Genomic DNA, 20,189 nt, shown 5'->3' on the forward strand with positions numbered 1-20,189 from the left:
CAACTGCTGGGACAAAAGTAAGAAGATGTTTCATTTAAAAATTCCTTTTATGACCAAAAGTCAGTGACTTTTGCAAGGTCTCAAATGCTGAATTGCAAAATGTGCAAGGATCCACTGTATAGTAGTAATACTTGTACGTAGTAACATAGACGTATTTAGCAAGTGTGTTGTCTTCTCCTCACCGAGCATTTTGACCATGTGTCAGTGACTTTGCTCTCTGCAGCTACTCTGGGGGCACAGCCAGAGAGTCCTTCCAATCAGACCGTAGACCAGTACGAGGATGCAGACTGGAACCAGGAAGTACAGGTTGGACAGAATCATCATGGCGGAGAATAGGTCAGAGGCTCCCGCCTGTGCCTCTCATCCTTCTCCATCTCTTTTCAAAAGGTTGTGAAAGCATTGGCAGGCAGCCAATGAGAGCTCTGGTTCTGCAGTGTGTTACCAGTGTCTTGGCCATGAGTGACCAGCAGTCGGCCACATACCTCTCCAAAGAGAGCATGGTGCAGACGGTGCAACACTCAGAGAGAAACATGGTCATCTTACAGGTAAGATCTCCGAAGGGCCAGGGTCGGGGCCTCCATGGCTGAGAGAGGCAGAGGCGCATATTCTCGAGTCTTCTTCAAGTACCAGGGAATCGGTGAAACTCGGGTCTTTTTTGAGCGTTTGTGAGTGAGTGAAACTCAAGTATTCGTCGAGGACCCATGAGTCAGTGAAACTCTAGTCTTCATGGAGCACCCACGAGTCAGTGAAACACGAGTGAGTGAATAGTTTTTTCAGGCAGGAAGGGGAAAGGAGAGTTATAAGTCAAAATACATAAAAAAAAATAATTATGATGTCATTAAAATAAATTAATTGTATTTTTACAATATGCCAAGGCCGAATAAAAACGAGGTGCGAGCCGGAAATTGCCCCTGGTCCCACACTTCAGACACTCCTGACTTATGTAGGGAAATACAATAAAAAAAAAATTAACAAAATACTTCTGAAATTAATGTTTTTGGTATGTCACCTTTCTAACTATACATCTTTTATAATTCAGAAGTAATTTTAATAAATCTCTCTCTCTAAGAATGGAAACGTTTATGTGACTTCAGAGCAGCTTGAACCCGGAAGTTGTAATTATTGAACCTGGCCACTAACTTTTCCAAGTGCTGTTGTTCCGGAAAGTGTGATATACACTGACTGTACTGTACTGTATATTCCTATTCGACACTTAGCTGCACACAACGAAATGGCTTTGAGAGTAGCTTTGAGAAATAAGTCTGCTTTACCAGGTATGTCGCTTTTATACTGCTTTAACATACCAAGAGAACGTTTAATTTTAAGAGGGATTTCTTTACGTTCGCCTGGTCTTGACCATAAAAGTTGGCTCACTAGCAAGCGTTTCTTTCTGCTTCACAGAATCTGGAGCAAGGGTCATGGTGGGTCTTGTCCTACTTTACTGCCTATTTAAACATTTTTTGCACAAAACTCAAGCTGACATGTTCTGTCACTTTTAGCAAGTTCGTTTTTCATTGTGAATTCAATTTGAGTTATCTGTGTCCAGGTCTCCTCTCTCAGTTGTCCTCCTGCAGTCATGGCAGAGTTTGTGCATCTTCTGTGTTTGTCGCACAGCAGAGGAGCAACTCCACATCACCCAAAATGACAGTGGATTTCGACCAGAGCACAGGTGAGTGTTGTAAGCGCCAATGTCAACATTTTACTTAACCCTCATTACCGAAAGAACAGACTTTTCAATCAAAGTGTGCCGTCACCAGCTATAACATTAGATGGCATAACCTACTCAACACCAGGAAAGACCTGTACTGTATTCCAAATCTGGTTTTGGTTGGTACTGTACGCCTCAGTAAGAAAAGTAGGTATTGGCTGTCCTAGAAGTTGCTAGATGACGACATCGGCTAATTTGCATATTATTTGAATGTTACGTTGTAACAGATGCTGTAGGAAAAAAGCATAACCTCGTAGGAAAGACAAAAAAGTGAGTTAAAACACTTGTTTGTACATGTACATGTTGTCCAGCTCCCTGTAACTGAAAACAGGATAATGGGTAGAAGAATTGTGTATGTATTTCATCGATACGCCAATTCTTTCGTTGTGATGAGTGTGTATGCCATATCTGTCTGTAGGCGTGGCCGTGATGCGTATGAAGAGTCCGCCAGTCAACAGCCTCAGTTTGGATTTCCTCACAGAGTTTTGCATCAGCTTAGAGAAGCTAGAAATGGACAAGAGCTGCCGCGGCCTCATCATCACCTCGGTAACTCCGACTCATTATATGTTCCTCAGCATGTCCTCCACCTTTCCTAATGAAGTTAGAAAGTTTATGCTAAACTAGTTTTGATGCATGGTAGGGATCAATGTCCTGTTGGACGGTGACGGGTTTGGAGGTAGTCCTCTCCTATTATTATTCCAGCAAAACAGACCCACAGCATTATGACATGATGCCGATTGATTGATTGATTAATTGATTGTACTATAAGCCAGTGGTCCTCAATCCACGGACTTTTTTGACCCACGGACTGGCTTGTGTTCCCGCGGACCGAGGGTGGGGAGGTTCGTACATTATCGCGATCTAATTTATGTTATTTATTATGTATTGTGTAAAACTACGACATGAATAACATCAAATTAAAAGCACAAAATGAATGCCGACCCACCATCCACCAGTTCAAGTTCCAGCCACGTTTTTCCAGAGAGATTATTACATCGCTGTTTGACGTGTGTGGTAAAAGGCAGTGTGCTAGCATGAATTAACTTGACACAAATGTGCACATTAGCACTCAATAAGTCATCAAAACTTACCTTTACGCATTCCCACATAGTATCAGCATTTGACACCAAATATGAGGTGAAAGAAAAATGGTAAAAATACAGTAGTAGTCTATCTGTGCGGCGAGAGCAAGTTAGCACACGCACAATAGACATGCGTCAAGTGAGATGGATGTAACAGAGAGAATCCGGCCACTTTTCAAAATAAAACATTAAAAAAATGAAATAATGGAAATTATTTTTTCTTTCTGTGCGGCCCGGTACCAAATGACCCACGGCCCGGTACCGGGCCGCGGCCCGGGGGTTGGGGACCACTGCTATAAGCTATATAAGGTTTGTGTTAGAGGTGACAAAGCAAATTAAGGTAATATGTAATAATATATCTCATGCACAAACATGGCACTATGGACACCTCTGGTTTACAATGTTTTCTTTTAGGAAGGTGCCAGGTGATAATTATTTTATTTTTAGTAAAATACCTCAACATTGGAGCCAAGAGGTGGGGGGCCGGCGGGCATGTAGCGGAGGAGATCCGCCAGGTCTCAGTTGCCTCTGCGGATCTCAGACACAGACAGGCAGGGCTGTTGTTGCCCATACTGTTGCCAATGCCTACCCATTTCGTCTGCTTTTAGGCGACCTGTCCCTCACTTTAAATACAGTACAGTATGTACAGTGTGGGAAATGTATCGCGGGGAGGGCTTTTTGCCAGCCTGGACAGGTACGCGTGTGCACACATAAACCGTCTAAAATGTATTGGAAAAAGCACTGGTCCATAGAGGCGGATTGTACTGGGCAGGGCGGACTGTAAAACCATGTACCGTTGCATCCCTAGTTGCAAATGTGTTCTTAGTTCCCATGATGAGTCGATGTAAACAACTCACCCGAACTGGATGCATTTGAGCCTGTATGTATAATGTGAAAATTCTAACATGCACCAGTAACAATATGCAGTAAAAACAATTTGACCTTCATTAACAATTTAACTTCACGATAATGCATATTGATGATGCATTCTCAAGATTCAAGAGAGTTTTATTGTCATGTGCATGGTAAAACAGCAGTTATACTATGCAATGAAAATCTTATTCTGTTCATTCTCCCAAGAAAAGAAAGAAAACACAAGAAAGAATAAGAACATAAGAAACATAAACATATATACCAATAAATTAAGCAACAACAACAGAAGAGACATTAATACAAATAAATAAAATAAATAAATAAATAAAGTGCTATGAGTGTGTGCGTGTGTTGCGTGCGGCGTGTGCGAGTGCTTCGTTGAGAAGCCTGATGGCCTGTGGGTAAAAGCTGTTTGCCAGCCTTGTGGTCCTGGACTTCAAACTCCTGTAGCGTCTGCCTGACGGTAGGAGTGTGAATAATGAGTGTTGTGGATGTGTGCTGTCCTTGATGAGGTTGTGTGTTCTTCGTAGGACTCTAGATTTATAAATGTCTTGCAGTGAGGGGAGGGCTGCCCCAACAATGTTCTGTGAGGTCTTGATCACCCGCTGGAGTGCCTTCCTATCATGTGTTGTACAGTTACCGTACCAAACAGTGATGGAGGCGGTAAGGACACTTTCGATAGTGCATCTGTAGAAGCAACTCAGGATTGTGGTGGACATGCCAAATTTCCTCAGTCTTCTCAGGAAGTACAGTCTCCTTTGGGACTTCTTCAGATTTTGTTGGGTGTTGTGAGACCAGGTGAGGTCCTCGCTGATGTGTTCTGATGTGATGTGTGATGTGTTCCAGCCACGACCTGCAAAACTGAGAGCAACTATCAGCAGAAAACTATACTCTGTAGAGTGTGTGGGGCAACAATTCCAAAAAAGAGCAGTAATACGACCAATTTGTTTTACCACATAAAAAAACCCTCATATTTTTTGTCTTGTTGTGTTGCCGTTTACTTTTTAACTTAGTGTCAATTTCTCTGTTTTTATGCATCTTTCGTGTCTTTTAAGCAAAAATAGCAAACCAAAGTTACTGCCACCAACTTACTGTCTATGGCATGGCTGTACTGAAAAGAACATTTTAAACTTGAATATTTTCTTTAGTAGAAGTAGGCATGCCTTATACCGGAAGTATTTTCTTTCTTTGAGGAATTCTTTGCTTTAATTGCAAAAAAAAAAAAAATGTGTCCAGCATTAAATGTTGCAGGGTATTACGTGCAATATTTTTTTAATAAACTGAACGCTCCGCTTGAAGAATTTTCTTTAATTAAATATCCAAGCCTAATTTACTTAACTTATTATGTACCTAATTCAAAGTATTCGTTCCTGTATTAACAAGACACCAGTTTTTCCTGTTCTCTGTATCTTGGGTGTCATTTTACAAACAAGGACTCAAACTAGCTGTTGTAGTGCCTTTTTAGTGTGCACTAAAGGAAGGAAACCCAACACTCAAAGCTTTTTCTTTGAAGTGCAACATACAAAATGAAATAAATAAATACAAAATACATAAATAATAAATAAATCATTAAGGGCCCATTAGTATTATGACATTCATGCCCACGATGAGTCTATGTTAAATTCTGACCATAGCTGTAAATTCTGTATACTGCATGTGTTGTTTGTATCCAGACTTTGCCCAAAGTGTTCTCGGCCGGACTGGACATCATGGAGCTGTGTGGGACGAGTCCAGAGCGCTGTGGAGAGTTGTGGAAAGCTGTCCAGGAGATGTGGCTAAAACTTTACAGCTCCAACATGGTCACGATAGCTGCAGTCAACGTATGTAAATTTATCACGGCAACCAAACACAAAGACCTTGATTGGAGCAAAAAGCCAAGTTGGTTATATTTAATTTCTTCTACAGGGCTCCAGTCCTGGTGGCGGCTGTCTGATGGCGCTATCATGTGATTATAGAATTATGGCAGACAACCCACGCTACACCATCGGCCTTAATGAGACTTCGCTCGGCATAGTTGCAGCTTTTTGGTAAAAATTCACTATCAAGTTGGTGAAAAATGTGGTTGTAGACACTCTATTGAATGGTATTGAATGCGGTGTGTCCACACTTTTCACTGGTCCAGGACATAAACTGCACCATGTGTTGCTGGCAGGTTTAAGGAAACCATGAGTAATACAGTGGGCCACCGGACCACTGAGATGGCTCTGGCTCTGGGGCTGCTCTACAACCCGAATGAGGCTCTGAAGACAGGATTAGTGGACCAGATAGTACCAGAGGATAAGCTCATGACCACTGCCGAGCAGGCTATGGCCAAGTGGTTGGCCATTCCAGGTATGTCAGAGTCTCCAAAAGTATCAAATAAGACCAGACAAAGTTGCTAGATTTGTTGCTAGTTGCCTTTTTATAAACACGATCTACAAGGGTCTTAATACTCGCTAAATAGAGCAACAAAGTCAATTAGTTGGCAACATTGATTTCTCCTGCAGGTAATGTAAAATTTATTTGTGGCAGGCCTCCACAAATGAACGTATACAAAAACAGTAATGTGATGACAGTACAATCATGCACGTAATAAAGACAAAGAAAAAAATTGATGAATTAATGCAATCGCTCCTCCTGTGAGCTAATGAATGCTAGCCAGCAAGGCTATCAGGCAGCAGGTAGAACCAGGGCAGTGGAGACAACTCACCCTGGCTGGTGAGGCTTGCTGGGGGATGGGAAGGGTGAGGAAAGCACCACAGTGTGAGTACGATGGCAGTGTTTGTTTGTCATGCAGTTCCTTTCGTAAAATTCTAAAAAAATAAAAATAAAAATTGCTGTCTTTTAGAAATTAGATCGGTGATGTTAATATTTTTTCTTTTTTTTTTTTGTGCAGCCCTAGCCAGTAGGTCACATAGTCAGGTTGAACCTCAGTCTTGGAGTAAGTGATTGCTTGAAATGCTTTCCAGACCACGCCAGACAGATCACCAAGTCCATGATGAGGAAGCAGATCATTGACAAGCTCACGGCCAAACGAGAGGCTGACATCCAAAACTTTGTGGGTTTCATCACCAAAGACTCCATCCAGAAGTCGCTCCGTGTGTATCTTGAGATGCTCAAAAAGAGGAAGGCTTCGAAGAAGACCGCACCCTAATTTGTGTTGCTCCATGGCCATTTCATAATGATAACTTTTTTTTTTTTTTTTTTAATAAAAACTCTTGGATTCTATCAACTCTGCCTACATTTCCTTATTGGACTTAAGATGTTTTCCTGACCTGTGACACTGCGAAAATTTTCACCTGATCTGAACTTTTTTTCCACTGACGCATGAAGCACTACTAGTATATTATTAACGCTAGTCAAAGATTATCTATGTGACAGATGCATGCGATTTTTAAGGGCGTACAAGCAATAACACCCCTATACTCAGCTTGACACTCGCAATGCCAAATATAGTAGATATACTGTAATCAGAGAAAATAAGCCATTTCAAACATAAACAGGACTTTGTTGTGTGTGTTTTAATAAATGTCTTCTGGATGTGTGGACAGGAAGCGATGTTGGGGATTCTGATTTCAGTTTTAGCAGCAGTCTGTGTTGTTATGATGATGATGATGACCATTATTATTATTATGTTATTATTGTGCCTGTTGTGAGATAGGGAATTATAAAACAAAAGCCTGTTGTTGGTGATTGTCTGGTGTGTGTTACTAGTGAAACCAAGTGGCCAGTGTAGACGACAGTTCATCAATGTCTTGTATTGCCTTAAACTGTATTTGTATTTTAGTTCATTAACATTTTTATCATTGAAAATGCTTAATTTAGGCCAAAAATACATAACATTTGCTTAAGTATGCTTTTTTTTTTTTTTTTTTTTTTACTAATAATACACCGTAGTCCACCACGAAACAGTGGTCACTTATTCATTTTTGAAAAACCACGATAGAGTGAGGAGTGCCTTGCTGTACTTAGGAGTCTACTGCAGAAATGCTGGCCAAAGATCCTCTATTCTTTGATACATTTTGCTAAAAACACAACACACATCCAGTGTAGGACAATATATGCTAAACTATCTGAACATCCCCATCTTAGGTTTGTGTTGTAGGTGACAAAGCAAATTAGTGTCATATCTAATGATATATCTCATTAATAAAAGTGCATTTTGGACACCCTTGACCTATATGATGAGTACTCTGCTATTTTTAGGGATTTATTATAAGAAGTCACAGATCCTATGGAAGACAGGAGTGTGGAATCTGCTGCAAAATGTGCACTGAACTGATTGAATTTTATTGTTTTGTAATTTGTGATGATGTTCAGATTAAACTCAATCGCAAACGCTATCAAGACTGATGCTGATGGTTCAGCCAAGTAGCGTCACCTCCACAGGGAAATGGTCACTGACAGCCATAGCCTGAGAAAAGGGATAAAGCATATATTCAGGATATTTTATCACACAATACTGTAATATACCCGTGTTTCCCAACCTTTACTGAGCCATGGTACATAAACAAAAATGTCTGAATGAAAACAAAAAGTATGAATAGCAACAGGTGGATACATAGGTTAATTATGTACAATCGTCATTTATCGCGGTTAATTGGTTCCAGACGGTACAACAATAATTCCCGTGAAATACTTTTCAATATTAATAAACTCAATATTTTCGTGATTAGTGGATAGAAAACCTGTTTATGACTTTAGAAATACCGGTTTTAACAATATTAGAGCCCTGTTGACATGAAATGACACCCAAATAGTAACTTTTGCACTCCTATTATTCTTTGTTTACATCACATTGCGCAGGCAACCGGATTACTGCAGGGACATAACAGATGGCTGCCGCTAGCATAGCAGGCTACCGAGCTAACTAGTTAGCCTCTCCAATTTACTTAATCTAAATTTAAAGTGAAGGACAACAACGCCAAAAATGTACTTTTATATGTTTTTGGCGTCTTACTTTGTCCGTCTTCCCCAGTCCGTTTGAAACACTTAAGTCTTAAGTTTGAAAAAAGTTACTTGGAGAGGCTAACTAGTTAGCTTAGGAGCTTGCAATGCTAGCGGCGGCCATCTCTTCTGTCCGTGCAGTGATCCTGTAGCCTGCGTAATGTGGCGTCAAAAAAGAATAATGGGAATAATGTAAAGGTGACTATAGGGGTCTAATAATGTTTTTTTTTTTTTTTTTAAAACGTATTTAGAAAGTCATAAACAAGTTTTCATAAACAGTTTATAGTCGTCCCTCGTTTATCCCTCGTTTCTCGCAGTTACTTGGTTCCAAACCTGACTGTGGTAAGTGTATTTCTGCAAAGTAGGATTCAGTATTAGTAAACAGATCATTTTTGCAGTTAGAACCTAGAAAACCTGTTTATGACTGACAGATGATACAGATGTCAGCCTCTGCACACATTTGTTTTACACACTAAATGGCACTGTGGTAAAAAGTCACATTCGGTGTCCTAAGACCAGAAGCTAGACGGATAACTTTAGCTGGCTATCTAGCCGCCGCAACGTGAGGCAGGGTGACAGCCAGGAAAAGTCGTTTGATAGGTGGGCGATCAGACATTCTGGCATCGATTGGCTTAGCCTGTGACAAGCTGACGTCAATAGACTCTTGACATTTTGAATTAAAGTTTTGATTCTCATTGATTCTCAGCGCTTCTCTTGTTAGGTCGATTCCGTTTTTCAAGGGCAACCCTACCCATCATATTAACAACGGCCATGCAGACCCGGCAACATTTTTACCATGCTGTAGCTGAGGTCCATGTCCACCATGTAGTTGTATACTCCAGCACTGTGGTGCACTACTCCTCTCATCATGTCATCAGTCACCACTATCCTAAAAACACACAGATGTTCAGGGTCTGCGTACACCCAACTTTATACGGTACCCACCCAATGGGATCCAACACAAGACCTGAAAAGATTCAATTATAATCATGCTCAGAGAGATATTATTGAGCAATGCCTTAGTACATTTGCACAGCATCAAACTGAAATATCACTTGTGTATGTACTGCATCAATCCGAATATTGATTATATCGATACCAATGGTGGTATCGGTTGAGGTTGATATTTCTTCTATGTTTATTTTGACAAATATCAGCGCTTTTGTGTTGTGTTGTTCATATTGTTACATTATTGATATTGTTATATATTGTTTAGAAACTCGGGTTCTTCGACACAGGGGGGCTCTGGGGACAAAAAGCAGTAGGATTTGAGAGGCAATCATAGTTTTGCTTTAGTTTACTTATTTTTTGCACTACTGTTTTTATTTTTGCTCTATGTGATAAAAGGGAATAATTGTATTGCTTTGTCTTATATTTAAATCGTATAAATCGTTCACAAATGTATACAATTTGATGCAAATGTATTTTATTCTGTTGGTTTGTTTGACGGGGACAGCGTAAATTAATTAGCATGGCTGCAAATTCACCAGAAGAGGCCAAAAGCCTATTTTTCATTTGTTGTCCCCGGACAGATTTAAAAAATTGCCTCCCTGAAAACAACAGTAAAAATATTTTACAGTGAGCAATGCAAATATAAAACATAAGTCAGAAAAATGTTTTTGCGTGTTCGCCTGAAATCTTTGTCCTGTGTTTTATTCTGACTGTAATCATGAACAACAAATTAAATCAGTTTTCTTACGTTAACTTCAACAGAAAGTGGTCTGATTTCGCGATCTGCAGGGGGGAAAAGCGTGCCGCAGCTAGGACTCCACCAGCGGCCACTGCCTCACAAGTCTGTGCGCTCAAAATTTTCCAGCAGGAAAATGCTTTGACAAGGCGTGATGTGCAGCTGCAGATTTTGTAAGTACAATACTGTGTAGTGCATGCTTGTAATGTTTCTTAATGTTAATCTTTTTGCTATTCATGAGTGGTGTTGGAACGTACCCTTCTGTATTTACTCAGTATCAGATCGGCAACAAAATATGCTTTGTCGCCCAGCACTACTATTTATTTACCTGTCATATGCACAGTTGGTGTGAGACACTGTGGTGTCAGCCTCATTCGGGATCAGCCAATGGAAGCTCTTGTCCGTGAAGAGTCGGATGTGATCCCACTCTGACCCTGTGACGTAGCTGCAGTCTGTGTTGAAGTCTCCCAGGACAATGATATCCTGGATGGCGAGCGTACTGGAGTCACTCACGATGCTTCCCACTCGCCATTCACACTCGTTCTAATTTACTGTACATTGGTGCCCCATCTGGAGCGGACGTCGGTCACCACATCGTAAAGCTCGTCCACTTCCTGCACAGCGTAGTTAGGGGAAGTGTGTTGTGGGATCAGGACAAAGTTGTGCACAGCTGCGACACAATGGAATGAGAACAGACAACGAGACATTTCGATGTTAACGTTGTTTTTTTACATGGTGTGGAGAAGCGGTAGCACGTGTACAGGGCGTCCCTAAAGTCCCGGACACAAAAATGCACATTTTGAAGAAATTACATTTTAATCTACTGTATGTATACGGATTATTTTGGTATTTTTGTTTTTTTCCTTCATAAATAGGACGTTTTTTTCACCAGAAAACACATCTCATTCACAATACTTCTGTGCTATTGTAGCGTGCTATTGTTAAAAAAAAACAGTATTTGTACATGTTCATGTCTTTATGCTTCAGTGATAATGTTTTTTCATCAAGTGTTGAGATTTTGCACTTTGTTTGACACTCCTTAAACACACCATATTGCATGTGACACGCAAAAGTTGTCTGGGAAGGGAAGCAATAGTTTTGACAGTCAATTCGGCCTCAAAACCTGCAGCGAGGTGAACACAAATTAATATCCAGTATTACTGTAAATCGTTACTGGCAAGCAGTGTGGATTATGTAGAAGCGGCTTGGCGAAACACCTTCTTTAGACTGGTACCCTCTTGCAGTAGCCTGACGACCAGGCTAAAGGCTACATAGTGTCCCCGATTCCATCTGTTCATTTATCATCTTACATGATCATTCATTAGTGGTGAGTACCTATACTTTTTATACTTGAAATGTGTTTAAGAAGTGTGTGAGGGCTTAAAACTGGATTGTGTCGCGGGTGAACAATGGCAACTGAAGGATTCCGGATCTAGTCTGAGTCTAACCTAATTAAGCGCTCACTTTTATAACAAATGTTGACCCAAAATGGGTTGGGGGGAGGGGGGGCAGTGGCGGGATGGGGTGGGACTGTGTGTCAAAAATTACTTGTTTTTTGTTTTTCTGGTGACCCCTTGAACGTAACTACAGTTGTCCCTCGCCACTTGTTGGTTCAAATGTCGCAACTTCACTATCACAGTTTTTCAAAAATACATGAATGAATGAATCATGTGTCACCAGTCCAGCCGGTTGCCCTAAGTCAGCTGGGATAGGCTCCAGCATGCCCCCGCAACCCCAATGAGGATAAGCAGCATAGAAAATGGATGGAAATCATGTGTTTTGTTGTTGAATAAGGCCTGTTATTACTCAAAACATATGCATATTTAAGCTTTTTTTGCCTAAATTAAGCATTTTCAAGCATAAAAATGGCTAATTGAACTAAAAAATACATGTGCAGTATGAGGCATTCAAAAGACACATTCAAAGACGTTGACGTAGCATTCTGCACTAGTCACTAGGTGTCAGTAATGTTACTGTAATCTTCCATGAGTCTCACAATTATCTCACAAGAGGCACAATAATCCCTAATAAAAACACAAGCTACTGTTGCGGCCGTAACCCACGGAAAGTCGAAACTCAACTGTGAACCCTCTGCATCACTTCCTGTCTGCCACTCACTCTGCTCCCCTGGGGACCACATTCATAGCAACACACAGGAACCCTAGTCTTATTTAGGTTGTTTGTCTATATGTGCCCTGTGATTGGCTGGCGACCAGTCCAGCGTGTACACCGCCTGTCGCCCGAAGTCAGCTGGGATAGGCTCCAGCATGCCCCCACGACCCTAATGAGGAGAAGCGGCATAGAAAATGGATGGATGGATGTCTTATTTATTATTTATTATAGAGACTATATTGAGTAATACAAGTGTAAAGGTGACTATAGGGGTGTTATTTAATGTCTAGATGGCTCTAATAATGTTAAAAATCCTATTTAGAAGGGCATAAACAGGTTTTGTATGGTCCATCTTGTCACGGTCAGGTCTGGGACCAATTAACAGTATTTTGGATCGACTGTAAAATGTACCACATCCACGTTTTCTGGAAAAAGTTCAGACACCCCTGAAATGCTGCCTACATTACTCTAGGTGCTTTTTTGCGCGACCACCAGCAAATGGCAAATGCTGTACCTTTGACCTGTATTATCACACATTTATTAATTACTACAGATTTATGGCGAATGAGATGTGTTGCCTATTTTTGAAGAAAAAAATCCAAATAATTTTTTACCAATTTGCAGGAATGCAATGTGAGGGGATCCACCGTACATCAATTATTCCAGAGCCTACCAGTGTCATTGGAGGCGAACATGACAACAAAGGGCTCCCTGATGAAGGTATCGGTCCCACACGGCTCGCAGCCATCATCGTAAGTGTAGCTTTTGGCCACAGACACTATCTGCTCCCTGGAAAGAAACAAAAACATATTAGAACAGCATTCTATGTTGACTTATTCCGCGAGTAATTTCTTCTAAAGCCTTTAACAGGAGATCTCCTTCTCCATACTCAATATATTCATGTAAAAAAAAATAAAAATACTAGGCGCTAACATAGGTCTAAAAGAAATAAAATACGTTTGTTTGTTTATTCATATCTTATTCACTCTTATTTACTCGATCATATTTAATTTTTACTTTATTTTTTAAAACAACTTTCCCTTCTTTTTCCTTTGTCACTGCAGTTTTTTGTTAAACTTCTATTTGCTTATTTTGTTTGCATTTTTTGTACTCATTCATTTATGTTTATTTTGTATTGTATTTTGTATTGTTTATTTTATTTATCATTACTTATTTATTATTGTAAGTGTCAGCATGTAAGAAAGTCCAACTCTAACCGAAATGGACGTCAGCCGAATCAGTTTCCTTATAAGAAATAATGTAAATCCAATTAATCAAATCCAGTAAGCCAAAAATGTTAACACTGTATAGTTTTACATGCAGAAATGCATTTCAATGAATATAAATGACGAATGACAGGGAGAAATGAACATTTACGGTTACCTTTTCCTTCACTGAAGACGTGATTCTTGATGTGACTCGAGCGAGATCAACACGGACACCACTTTCCGTTTTTTCCACGAGTTATTTCTTGAATTTTAATAGTGTTTCTCACCTCATTCACCCAAAATAGAGCCAAAGAAAGTCGCAAGTGTCAGTATTTTTGACAAAGAAGGTGAGAAACATCAAGAGGTAACTTATGACAAAACACGCAGGTCGTGTGTGTGTTGCTCTCGCTGCCACATCGTGTCTTTGGGAACAAGTCATGTTTTCAAGGAATGTAAAAGTAACCTTAAATGCCCAGGTATCCCTTTCATTTATATACATTTAGAATGGTTTTATGCATGTGAAACTAGAAATATAAAACTATAAAAACATGTTTGGTGTTAACATCCAGGACGCGCGATGCAGCTGACCTCCGGTTCCTGTTTCCATGTAGTGGCAAGCTAATAAGATGCTAATAAAAACAAAAAACATTAATAACACAGTTGGACTCACGCAACATATTGTACGCAAACAGGAAAATGGACGCAAACCGAGGCAAAATTATGATGTAAATCAAAAAACACACTAACCGAGGCGGACGCTAACCGAGGTTTGGTAAACAGACACGGAGAAGGGTTAGGATTAAACAAACTCCGCTACTTCCTACTCCTTTTTGGACACGCTGACTTGTGTAAATGTAACCATGTGATGTTTCTTAATGTAACTGGTTAAGCATGTCTGAAACAAAGGAACCATACCATATTGAGGTGAGTGTGCACCTGTATAGGAAGAGGTATCGCTCCTTGTAGGAACTGCGACCTAGAGGCTCGCTGACAATGTGCTTGTACCTAAATTGAGGACAACCTCTGTAAAAACACACACAATATGAATAAGTGAGCAATTCTCCACATTTTGCATGTGAATGCTATTGTCATAAAATCACTACAGGCTACGATGTGTAAGGTTTGTATGCAGCCTAACTTGTTGACATGGTGCATGAGTTTTTTGGTGGCTGAGAGATCATTGTCTCTGACCTCCTGGATCAGAACGATGTCATAGCGGTGGACAATCTGCAACAAGCATCAAAACGAAACACAAAAATCACCACATTATTTTCCATGCTGCAATCTAACTGAACAAAGATCTTTTATTCCAACATGGTAACGTATGCCAGTACACAACGTCTATGCCATGAGCTGGGCTGTGATGTTCCAATTTAACATAAATAAAAAAACAACAACAGATGAAAAGGTGAATTTATTTTCAGGGAACAGTGGTGTGAAAAAGTGATTGCCCCCTTCCTTTTTCGCATGTTTGTCACACTTAAATGTTTCAGATCATCAAACAAAATTAAATATTAATAAATGACAACACAACTGAACACAAAATGTTGTTTTTAAATGAAACCTTTTATTATTAAGAGAGAGAAAAAAATCCAAACCTACATGGTCCTGTGTGAAAAAGTGATTGCCCCCTAAACCGAATAACAGGTTGGGCCACCCTTAGCAGCAACAACTGCAATCAAGCGTTTGTGATAACTTGCAATGAGTCTCTTACAGCGCTGTGAAGGAATTTTGGCACACTCATCTTTGCAGAATTGTTGTAATTCAGTCACATTGGAGGGTTTTCCAGCATGAACCGCCTTTTTAAGGTCATGCCACAGCATCTCAATAGGATTCAGGTCAGGACTTTGACTAGGCCACTCCAAAGTCTTCATTTGGTTTTTCTTCAGCCATTCAGAGGTGGACTTGCTGGTGTGTTTTGGATCATTGTCCTGCTGCAGAACCCAAGTTGGTTTCAGTTTGAAGTCAACAACAGATGACCGGACATTCTCCTTCAGGATTTTTTGGTGTACAACAGAATTCATAGTTCCATTTATCATAGTAAGTCTTCCAGGTCCTCAAGCAGCAAAACAGCCTCAGACCATCACACTACCACCACCATATTTTACTGTTGGTATGATGTTTTTTTTCTGAAATGCGGTGTTTCTTTTACACCAGATGTAATGGGACACACACCAAAAAGCTTCCAAAAGGTTCAACTTTCTTGGGGATCATCAAGATGTTTTCTGGCAAAATTGATACGAGCCTTAATGTTCTTTTTGTTCAGCTGTGGTTCTTGGAACTCTGCCATGCAGGCCGTTTTTGCCCAGTGTCTTTCTTATGGTGGAGTCATGAACACTGACCTTAACTGAGGCAAGTGAGGCCTGCGGTTCTTTGGATGTTGTTGTGGGGTCTTTTGTGACCTCTTAGATGAGTCGGTGCTGTGCTCTTGGGGTCATTTTGATTGGCCTGGCCACTCCTGGGAAGGTTTACCACTGTTCCATGTTTTGGCTATTTGTAGATAATGCCTCTCACTGTGGTTTGCTGGAGTCCCAATGATTTAGAAACGGCTTTATACCCATTCTAGACTGATGGATCTAAATTAATTTCAGTTATGTTTTAACAGGGAGGCAATAACTTTTTCACACAGGGCCATGTAGTTTTTTTTTCTCCCTTAATAATAAAAAGTGTAAATTAAAAATCATTGACTAATATTTACATTTACAGCTGCTAATGTGTGAGTCTATGTTATCTTATTCACGTCTTAGTTTCTCTGCTGATATCTACTATATTGGGTAATACAAATAAAAGATGACTATATGGGTGTTGTTTCATGCCTAGAGGGCTCTAATAATGTTAAAAAACGTATTCAGAAGGTTGTAGATAGGTTTTCTAACTAACATAACATAACTATGAATAATATTCCATTTATTAATACTGAATCCATCACATTTAGTGACCCCAGGATGCAGAGACAAGAGCGTAGTGCAGGTAAAAAAAAGGTCTTTAATGGCTGCACAACCAGGTGCAAACAGGCAAAACACTAACAAAAAGCAACAATGCAAAAGAGGAAGCACTCTGGGGAGGAAAAAAAACTACGCAGAAGTTGTGAGAGGTGACGCAGAGGAATGCATACGTCACGAATGCATCACGAGTCCAACAACCACACTACATAGTCCACACACTCTCCTGAAGAAGCCAACTAATTCCAAATGAGGGCCAGCTGTTACTGGCAGCTTCCTCAGAAAGAGGCAGAGATGACTGAAAACAGCACAAAACAGGAAGCGCTTGTAAACTAAGAGTATAAAACAGGAAATAAAGGATAACTAACACAAAAGAGGTTTTCCACTGTATTTGTTTTGCCGACTATAACACAAAGCTCAGATAAAAAGGCTTTACCATGTTTAATAAATAATAAATATGGATTATTTGATGTTTCTGTATGGTATTTATCCACAAAAACAGCGAGGCTAACTGACCTAAGACTGATTTATTGCTCAGTCATTTCAAGACGAGGATTCAATCCTACCTTGCTGATGATATTCATCAAGGTTGTATTGGAAGCTTTCTTGTCCCCAAATGACTTGATATTGAAGGCCCCCAGCAGCAAAGACGTGGACAGATGCAGCAGAGCCACAAGGAGACCCAAAATACACACCAACCGCATCCTGAAGGTCACTAAGAAGTCAAATATTGGTAAAAAAAGGAGGAATGATTTGCTTGAATCAATCTGCGTGCATGCTGTGGGAGTGAGAAGTGAAAGTAGCACCTGCTCCCCCAACAACACGGAACTTATTTGTGTATTTCATTTACAGGATATTACATTACCTGTAACCCAGGTTGCAGTGAAGCGCCCTCAGAAGCCAAGTCAGAGGTTTTACAACAAGATAGTCTGCTTCCAGGCTACTGGCGAGGTGTCCTTGAGCAAGGCACTCAACCCCCTCAGTCTCGACCCCCTTGGTTCGCTCACAATATGGAGCGCGTCTTGTCGTGTTATTAATACACTGCGTGAGTTCAACGGTACGGAGTCCGTTTCCGCCACTGAAACCAAAATATATATATTACAATGTTAAGTCATAATTATGAGATCATAATTATGAGATAAGAAAGTCATAATTATTAGAAAAAATCTAAGTTATGAGATAAAAAAGCATAATTGTGAGATAAAAAGTCGAGATTATGAGATAAAAATCATAATTATGAGATAGGAAAGTCCTAATTATAAGATAGAAAGTTGAGATTGTGATATAAAAAGCCAAAATAATGTGATTAAAAATCATGATGATGAGATAAAAAGTTGAAATTCTGAGAGAAATAGTGAAAATGATGAGGTAAGTCATAATTATAAGATAAGAAAGTCATAATTATGAGATAGAAAAGTCATAATTATTCAATAGAAAGAAATTATAAGATAAAAAGTTTGAGATAAAAAGATTATGAGATAAAAAGACAAAATTATGAGATCAAAATCATAATTATGAGATGGGAAAGTCATAATTATGAGAAAGAAGTCAAAATTGAGATAAAAAGTCATAATTACGAGATAAACAGTCCAAATTATGAGATAAAAATCATAATTATGAGATAGGAAAGTCATAATTATGAGATGGAAAGTCAAAATTATGAGATAAAAAGCATAATTATGAGATAGGAGAGTCACAATTATGAGATAGAAAGTCGAAATTCTCAGATAAAAAGTCGAAATTATGAGATAAAACCCATAATTATGAGATAAAAAGTCATAATTATCGGATAAAAAGTCATAACTATGAGATAAAAAGTCAAAACTACTATTTGCCATTTGACAAAGGCACATGCACGGTTTGTATCTTGTAATTTTGACTTTTTATCTTATAATTCTGACTTTCTCTCGAGGAAAAGGCTTCTTGAGACGTCATCTGTACTTCTGTGTAGAAGGTGTCGGACGTTTCGCTCCTCATCCGAAGAGCTTCGTCAGCAAACTAATAAGTGCTGGTAGCTTAGGCCTCTTTGACGAAGCTCTTCGGATGAGGAGCGAAACGTCCGACACCTTCTACACAGAAGTACAGATGACGTCTCAAGAAGCCTTTTCCTCGATGGACAACTCCTGTACGACTGAGAGCCTACACAGACGAATTCTGACTTTCTTTTTTTTTTTTAAACTTCTCTTTGCTTATTTTGTTTGCATTTTTTGTACTCATTCATTTATTTTTTTTTTTCCCAACACTTTTTCTTTCATCCCTGCGTCATCTGCTGCTTCCACTACTGCCACACATTCTCTGTTTCTTTCTCTCCCGACTACAAAAAGGTGACATTGATAGACATGTAGTGAACACATTGTATTGTTTATTTTATTTATCATTACTTATTTATTATTGTAAGTGCCAGCATGTAAGAAAGTCCAACTCTAACCGAAATGGACGTCAGCCGAATCAATTTCCTTATAAGAAATAATGTAAATCCAATTAATCCATTCCAGTAAGCCAAAAATGTTAACACTGTATAGTTTTACATGCAGAAATGCATTTCAATGAATATAAATGACGAATGACAGGGAGAAATTAACATTTACGGTTACCTTTTCCTTCACTGAAGGAAAATTCTGAAGTTTCTGATTTCATAATTATGATTTTTGTTATCTCATAATTTTGACTTTTTATCTCATAATTATGGCTTACCATTGGGAAACGGGCTGTCATACAACTGTGGTCTTAATGTATTTTTACCATGAAACGTATTTACTTGCTAATACTGTATTGATAGCGCTGTTTCGTGATAGTACAATAATACATATTCTGCGATCATTACAATACTCAGCGACAACAAGCTACTTTGAAACACTGCGGTGATGATGAGAAGGAAGTAGCTTTACCTGATCCTGAAGAAGAGCACAGACGCTTGCTGCCGTGACTCCTCAAAGGTGCCACCGCAACTTCTGGAACAGAACCGCTGATTGCGTCTGTGGAAAAGGCCTTTATTTGTCCACAGGGTCATGTGACGTGTGACCAAGTCGGCCAGGAGTGCCGATAGGCTGGGTGTTGTTGTCACGGATGGGCTACATGGTGGAGGTCACCAGCGACATGGTACTAAACATTCAGTTGCATTTACCAGAGAAGGAGTATTTTGGTCATCAGTGAACGACAGCTGTGGTGGTGACTCATTCACAACCATGAAGGTGGCATCTTAATGTCCAATAAAATAGCTTGTGAGTTGGCAATTATTATAAAATGGTTTTGTTTTGATGAAACAGCTTAAGAATTCTATCTTCTTCCAAACACAGAGGGCCACAAACTGAAAAGAAAAGGATGCAGGGGCCACTCTGATAGTTTACATTTTGTAAACCAACCCATGTTATTTATATTTAAAGAAAAAACAGCCTCCATCGGAAGCTTTGGGTGACACTGGCATCTTTGACATGACGATATTTTGAGCCATGACAAAGCATATCATCAATATCGACTTTTTCCCCTTACACTCTGAAATGTTTGAATCTTTTTTCTCATAATATGATTTTATCCCCACATATTTTGATTTCATTCTCGTAATATAACATTTTTCTAACCTAATTTTCCAGAAGTTACATTTGTATTCTTTGTTTTGTTTCTCAATATATTATGACATTAAAAAAACATCCA

The 20,189-nt window shown here is 39.5% G+C and overlaps 2 protein-coding genes and 1 long non-coding RNA gene across 6 annotated transcripts; 2 read left to right on the forward strand and 1 right to left on the reverse strand.

Annotated features, from left to right (window-relative positions):
* Nucleotides 1-125: 125 nt before the first annotated feature.
* On the forward strand, nucleotides 126-6,874 carry LOC129171459 (enoyl-CoA delta isomerase 1, mitochondrial-like). 4 transcript variants are annotated; one of them, XM_054760132.1, is made up of 8 exons: nucleotides 126-306; nucleotides 388-545; nucleotides 1,615-1,669; nucleotides 2,127-2,254; nucleotides 5,337-5,483; nucleotides 5,569-5,690; nucleotides 5,816-5,994; nucleotides 6,612-6,874. In XM_054760132.1, exons 2-8 carry the CDS (start codon nucleotides 414-416, stop codon nucleotides 6,794-6,796), a joined length of 948 nt encoding a protein of 315 aa, XP_054616107.1. In that variant the 5' UTR covers nucleotides 126-306; nucleotides 388-413; the 3' UTR covers nucleotides 6,797-6,874. The 4 variants fall into 4 exon arrangements, with proteins under 4 accessions (XP_054616107.1, XP_054616106.1, XP_054616108.1 ...); XM_054760134.1 differs by lacking the exons at nucleotides 126-306; nucleotides 388-545 and adding exons at nucleotides 589-1,274; nucleotides 1,402-1,421 and having other exon boundaries at nucleotides 1,547-1,669; XM_054760131.1 differs by lacking the exons at nucleotides 126-306; nucleotides 388-545 and adding an exon at nucleotides 580-1,421 and having other exon boundaries at nucleotides 1,547-1,669.
* Nucleotides 6,863-19,496, reverse strand: dnase1 (deoxyribonuclease I). The gene is made up of 10 exons (XM_054760137.1): nucleotides 19,427-19,496; nucleotides 17,404-17,616; nucleotides 17,105-17,253; nucleotides 14,735-14,823; nucleotides 14,533-14,619; nucleotides 13,062-13,177; nucleotides 10,834-10,946; nucleotides 10,605-10,759; nucleotides 9,385-9,478; nucleotides 6,863-8,056 (listed from the first exon to the last, which is right to left on the reverse strand). The coding sequence occupies exons 3-10, from the start codon at nucleotides 17,240-17,242 to the stop codon at nucleotides 8,006-8,008; spliced, it is 843 nt and encodes a 280-aa protein (XP_054616112.1). The 5' UTR covers nucleotides 17,243-17,253; nucleotides 17,404-17,616; nucleotides 19,427-19,496; the 3' UTR covers nucleotides 6,863-8,005.
* Nucleotides 8,481-13,203, forward strand: LOC129171463 (uncharacterized). The gene is made up of 3 exons (XR_008566792.1): nucleotides 8,481-8,931; nucleotides 10,303-10,449; nucleotides 13,013-13,203. It is a non-coding gene; the product is annotated as an uncharacterized LOC129171463 (long non-coding RNA).
* Nucleotides 19,497-20,189: the final 693 nt, after the last annotated feature.

Source organism: Dunckerocampus dactyliophorus, chromosome 18 (assembly GCF_027744805.1).
Source record: "Dunckerocampus dactyliophorus isolate RoL2022-P2 chromosome 18, RoL_Ddac_1.1, whole genome shotgun sequence".
NCBI lineage: Eukaryota > Metazoa > Chordata > Actinopteri > Syngnathiformes > Syngnathidae > Dunckerocampus > Dunckerocampus dactyliophorus.

Coding starts and splice junctions, on each gene's coding strand:
- LOC129171459 (XM_054760131.1), top strand. CDS start 1,232: ATGGCTTTGAGAGTAGCTTTGAGAAATAAGTCTGCTTTACCAGGTATG. Junction 5,484..5,568: donor TCACGATAGCTGCAGTCAAC/GTATGTAAATTT, acceptor TTTCTTCTACAG/GGCTCCAGTCCTGGTGGCGG. Junction 5,995..6,611: donor CAAGTGGTTGGCCATTCCAG/GTATGTCAGAGT, acceptor AATGCTTTCCAG/ACCACGCCAGACAGATCACC.
- dnase1 (XM_054760137.1), bottom strand. CDS start 17,242: ATGCGGTTGGTGTGTATTTTGGGTCTCCTTGTGGCTCTGCTGCATCTG. Junction 14,824..17,104: donor TGATGAATATCATCAGCAAG/GTAGGATTGAAT, acceptor TGCTTGTTGCAG/ATTGTCCACCGCTATGACAT. Junction 8,057..9,384: donor TGGACCTCAGCTACAGCATG/GTAAAAATGTTG, acceptor CCCTTTTCTCAG/GCTATGGCTGTCAGTGACCA.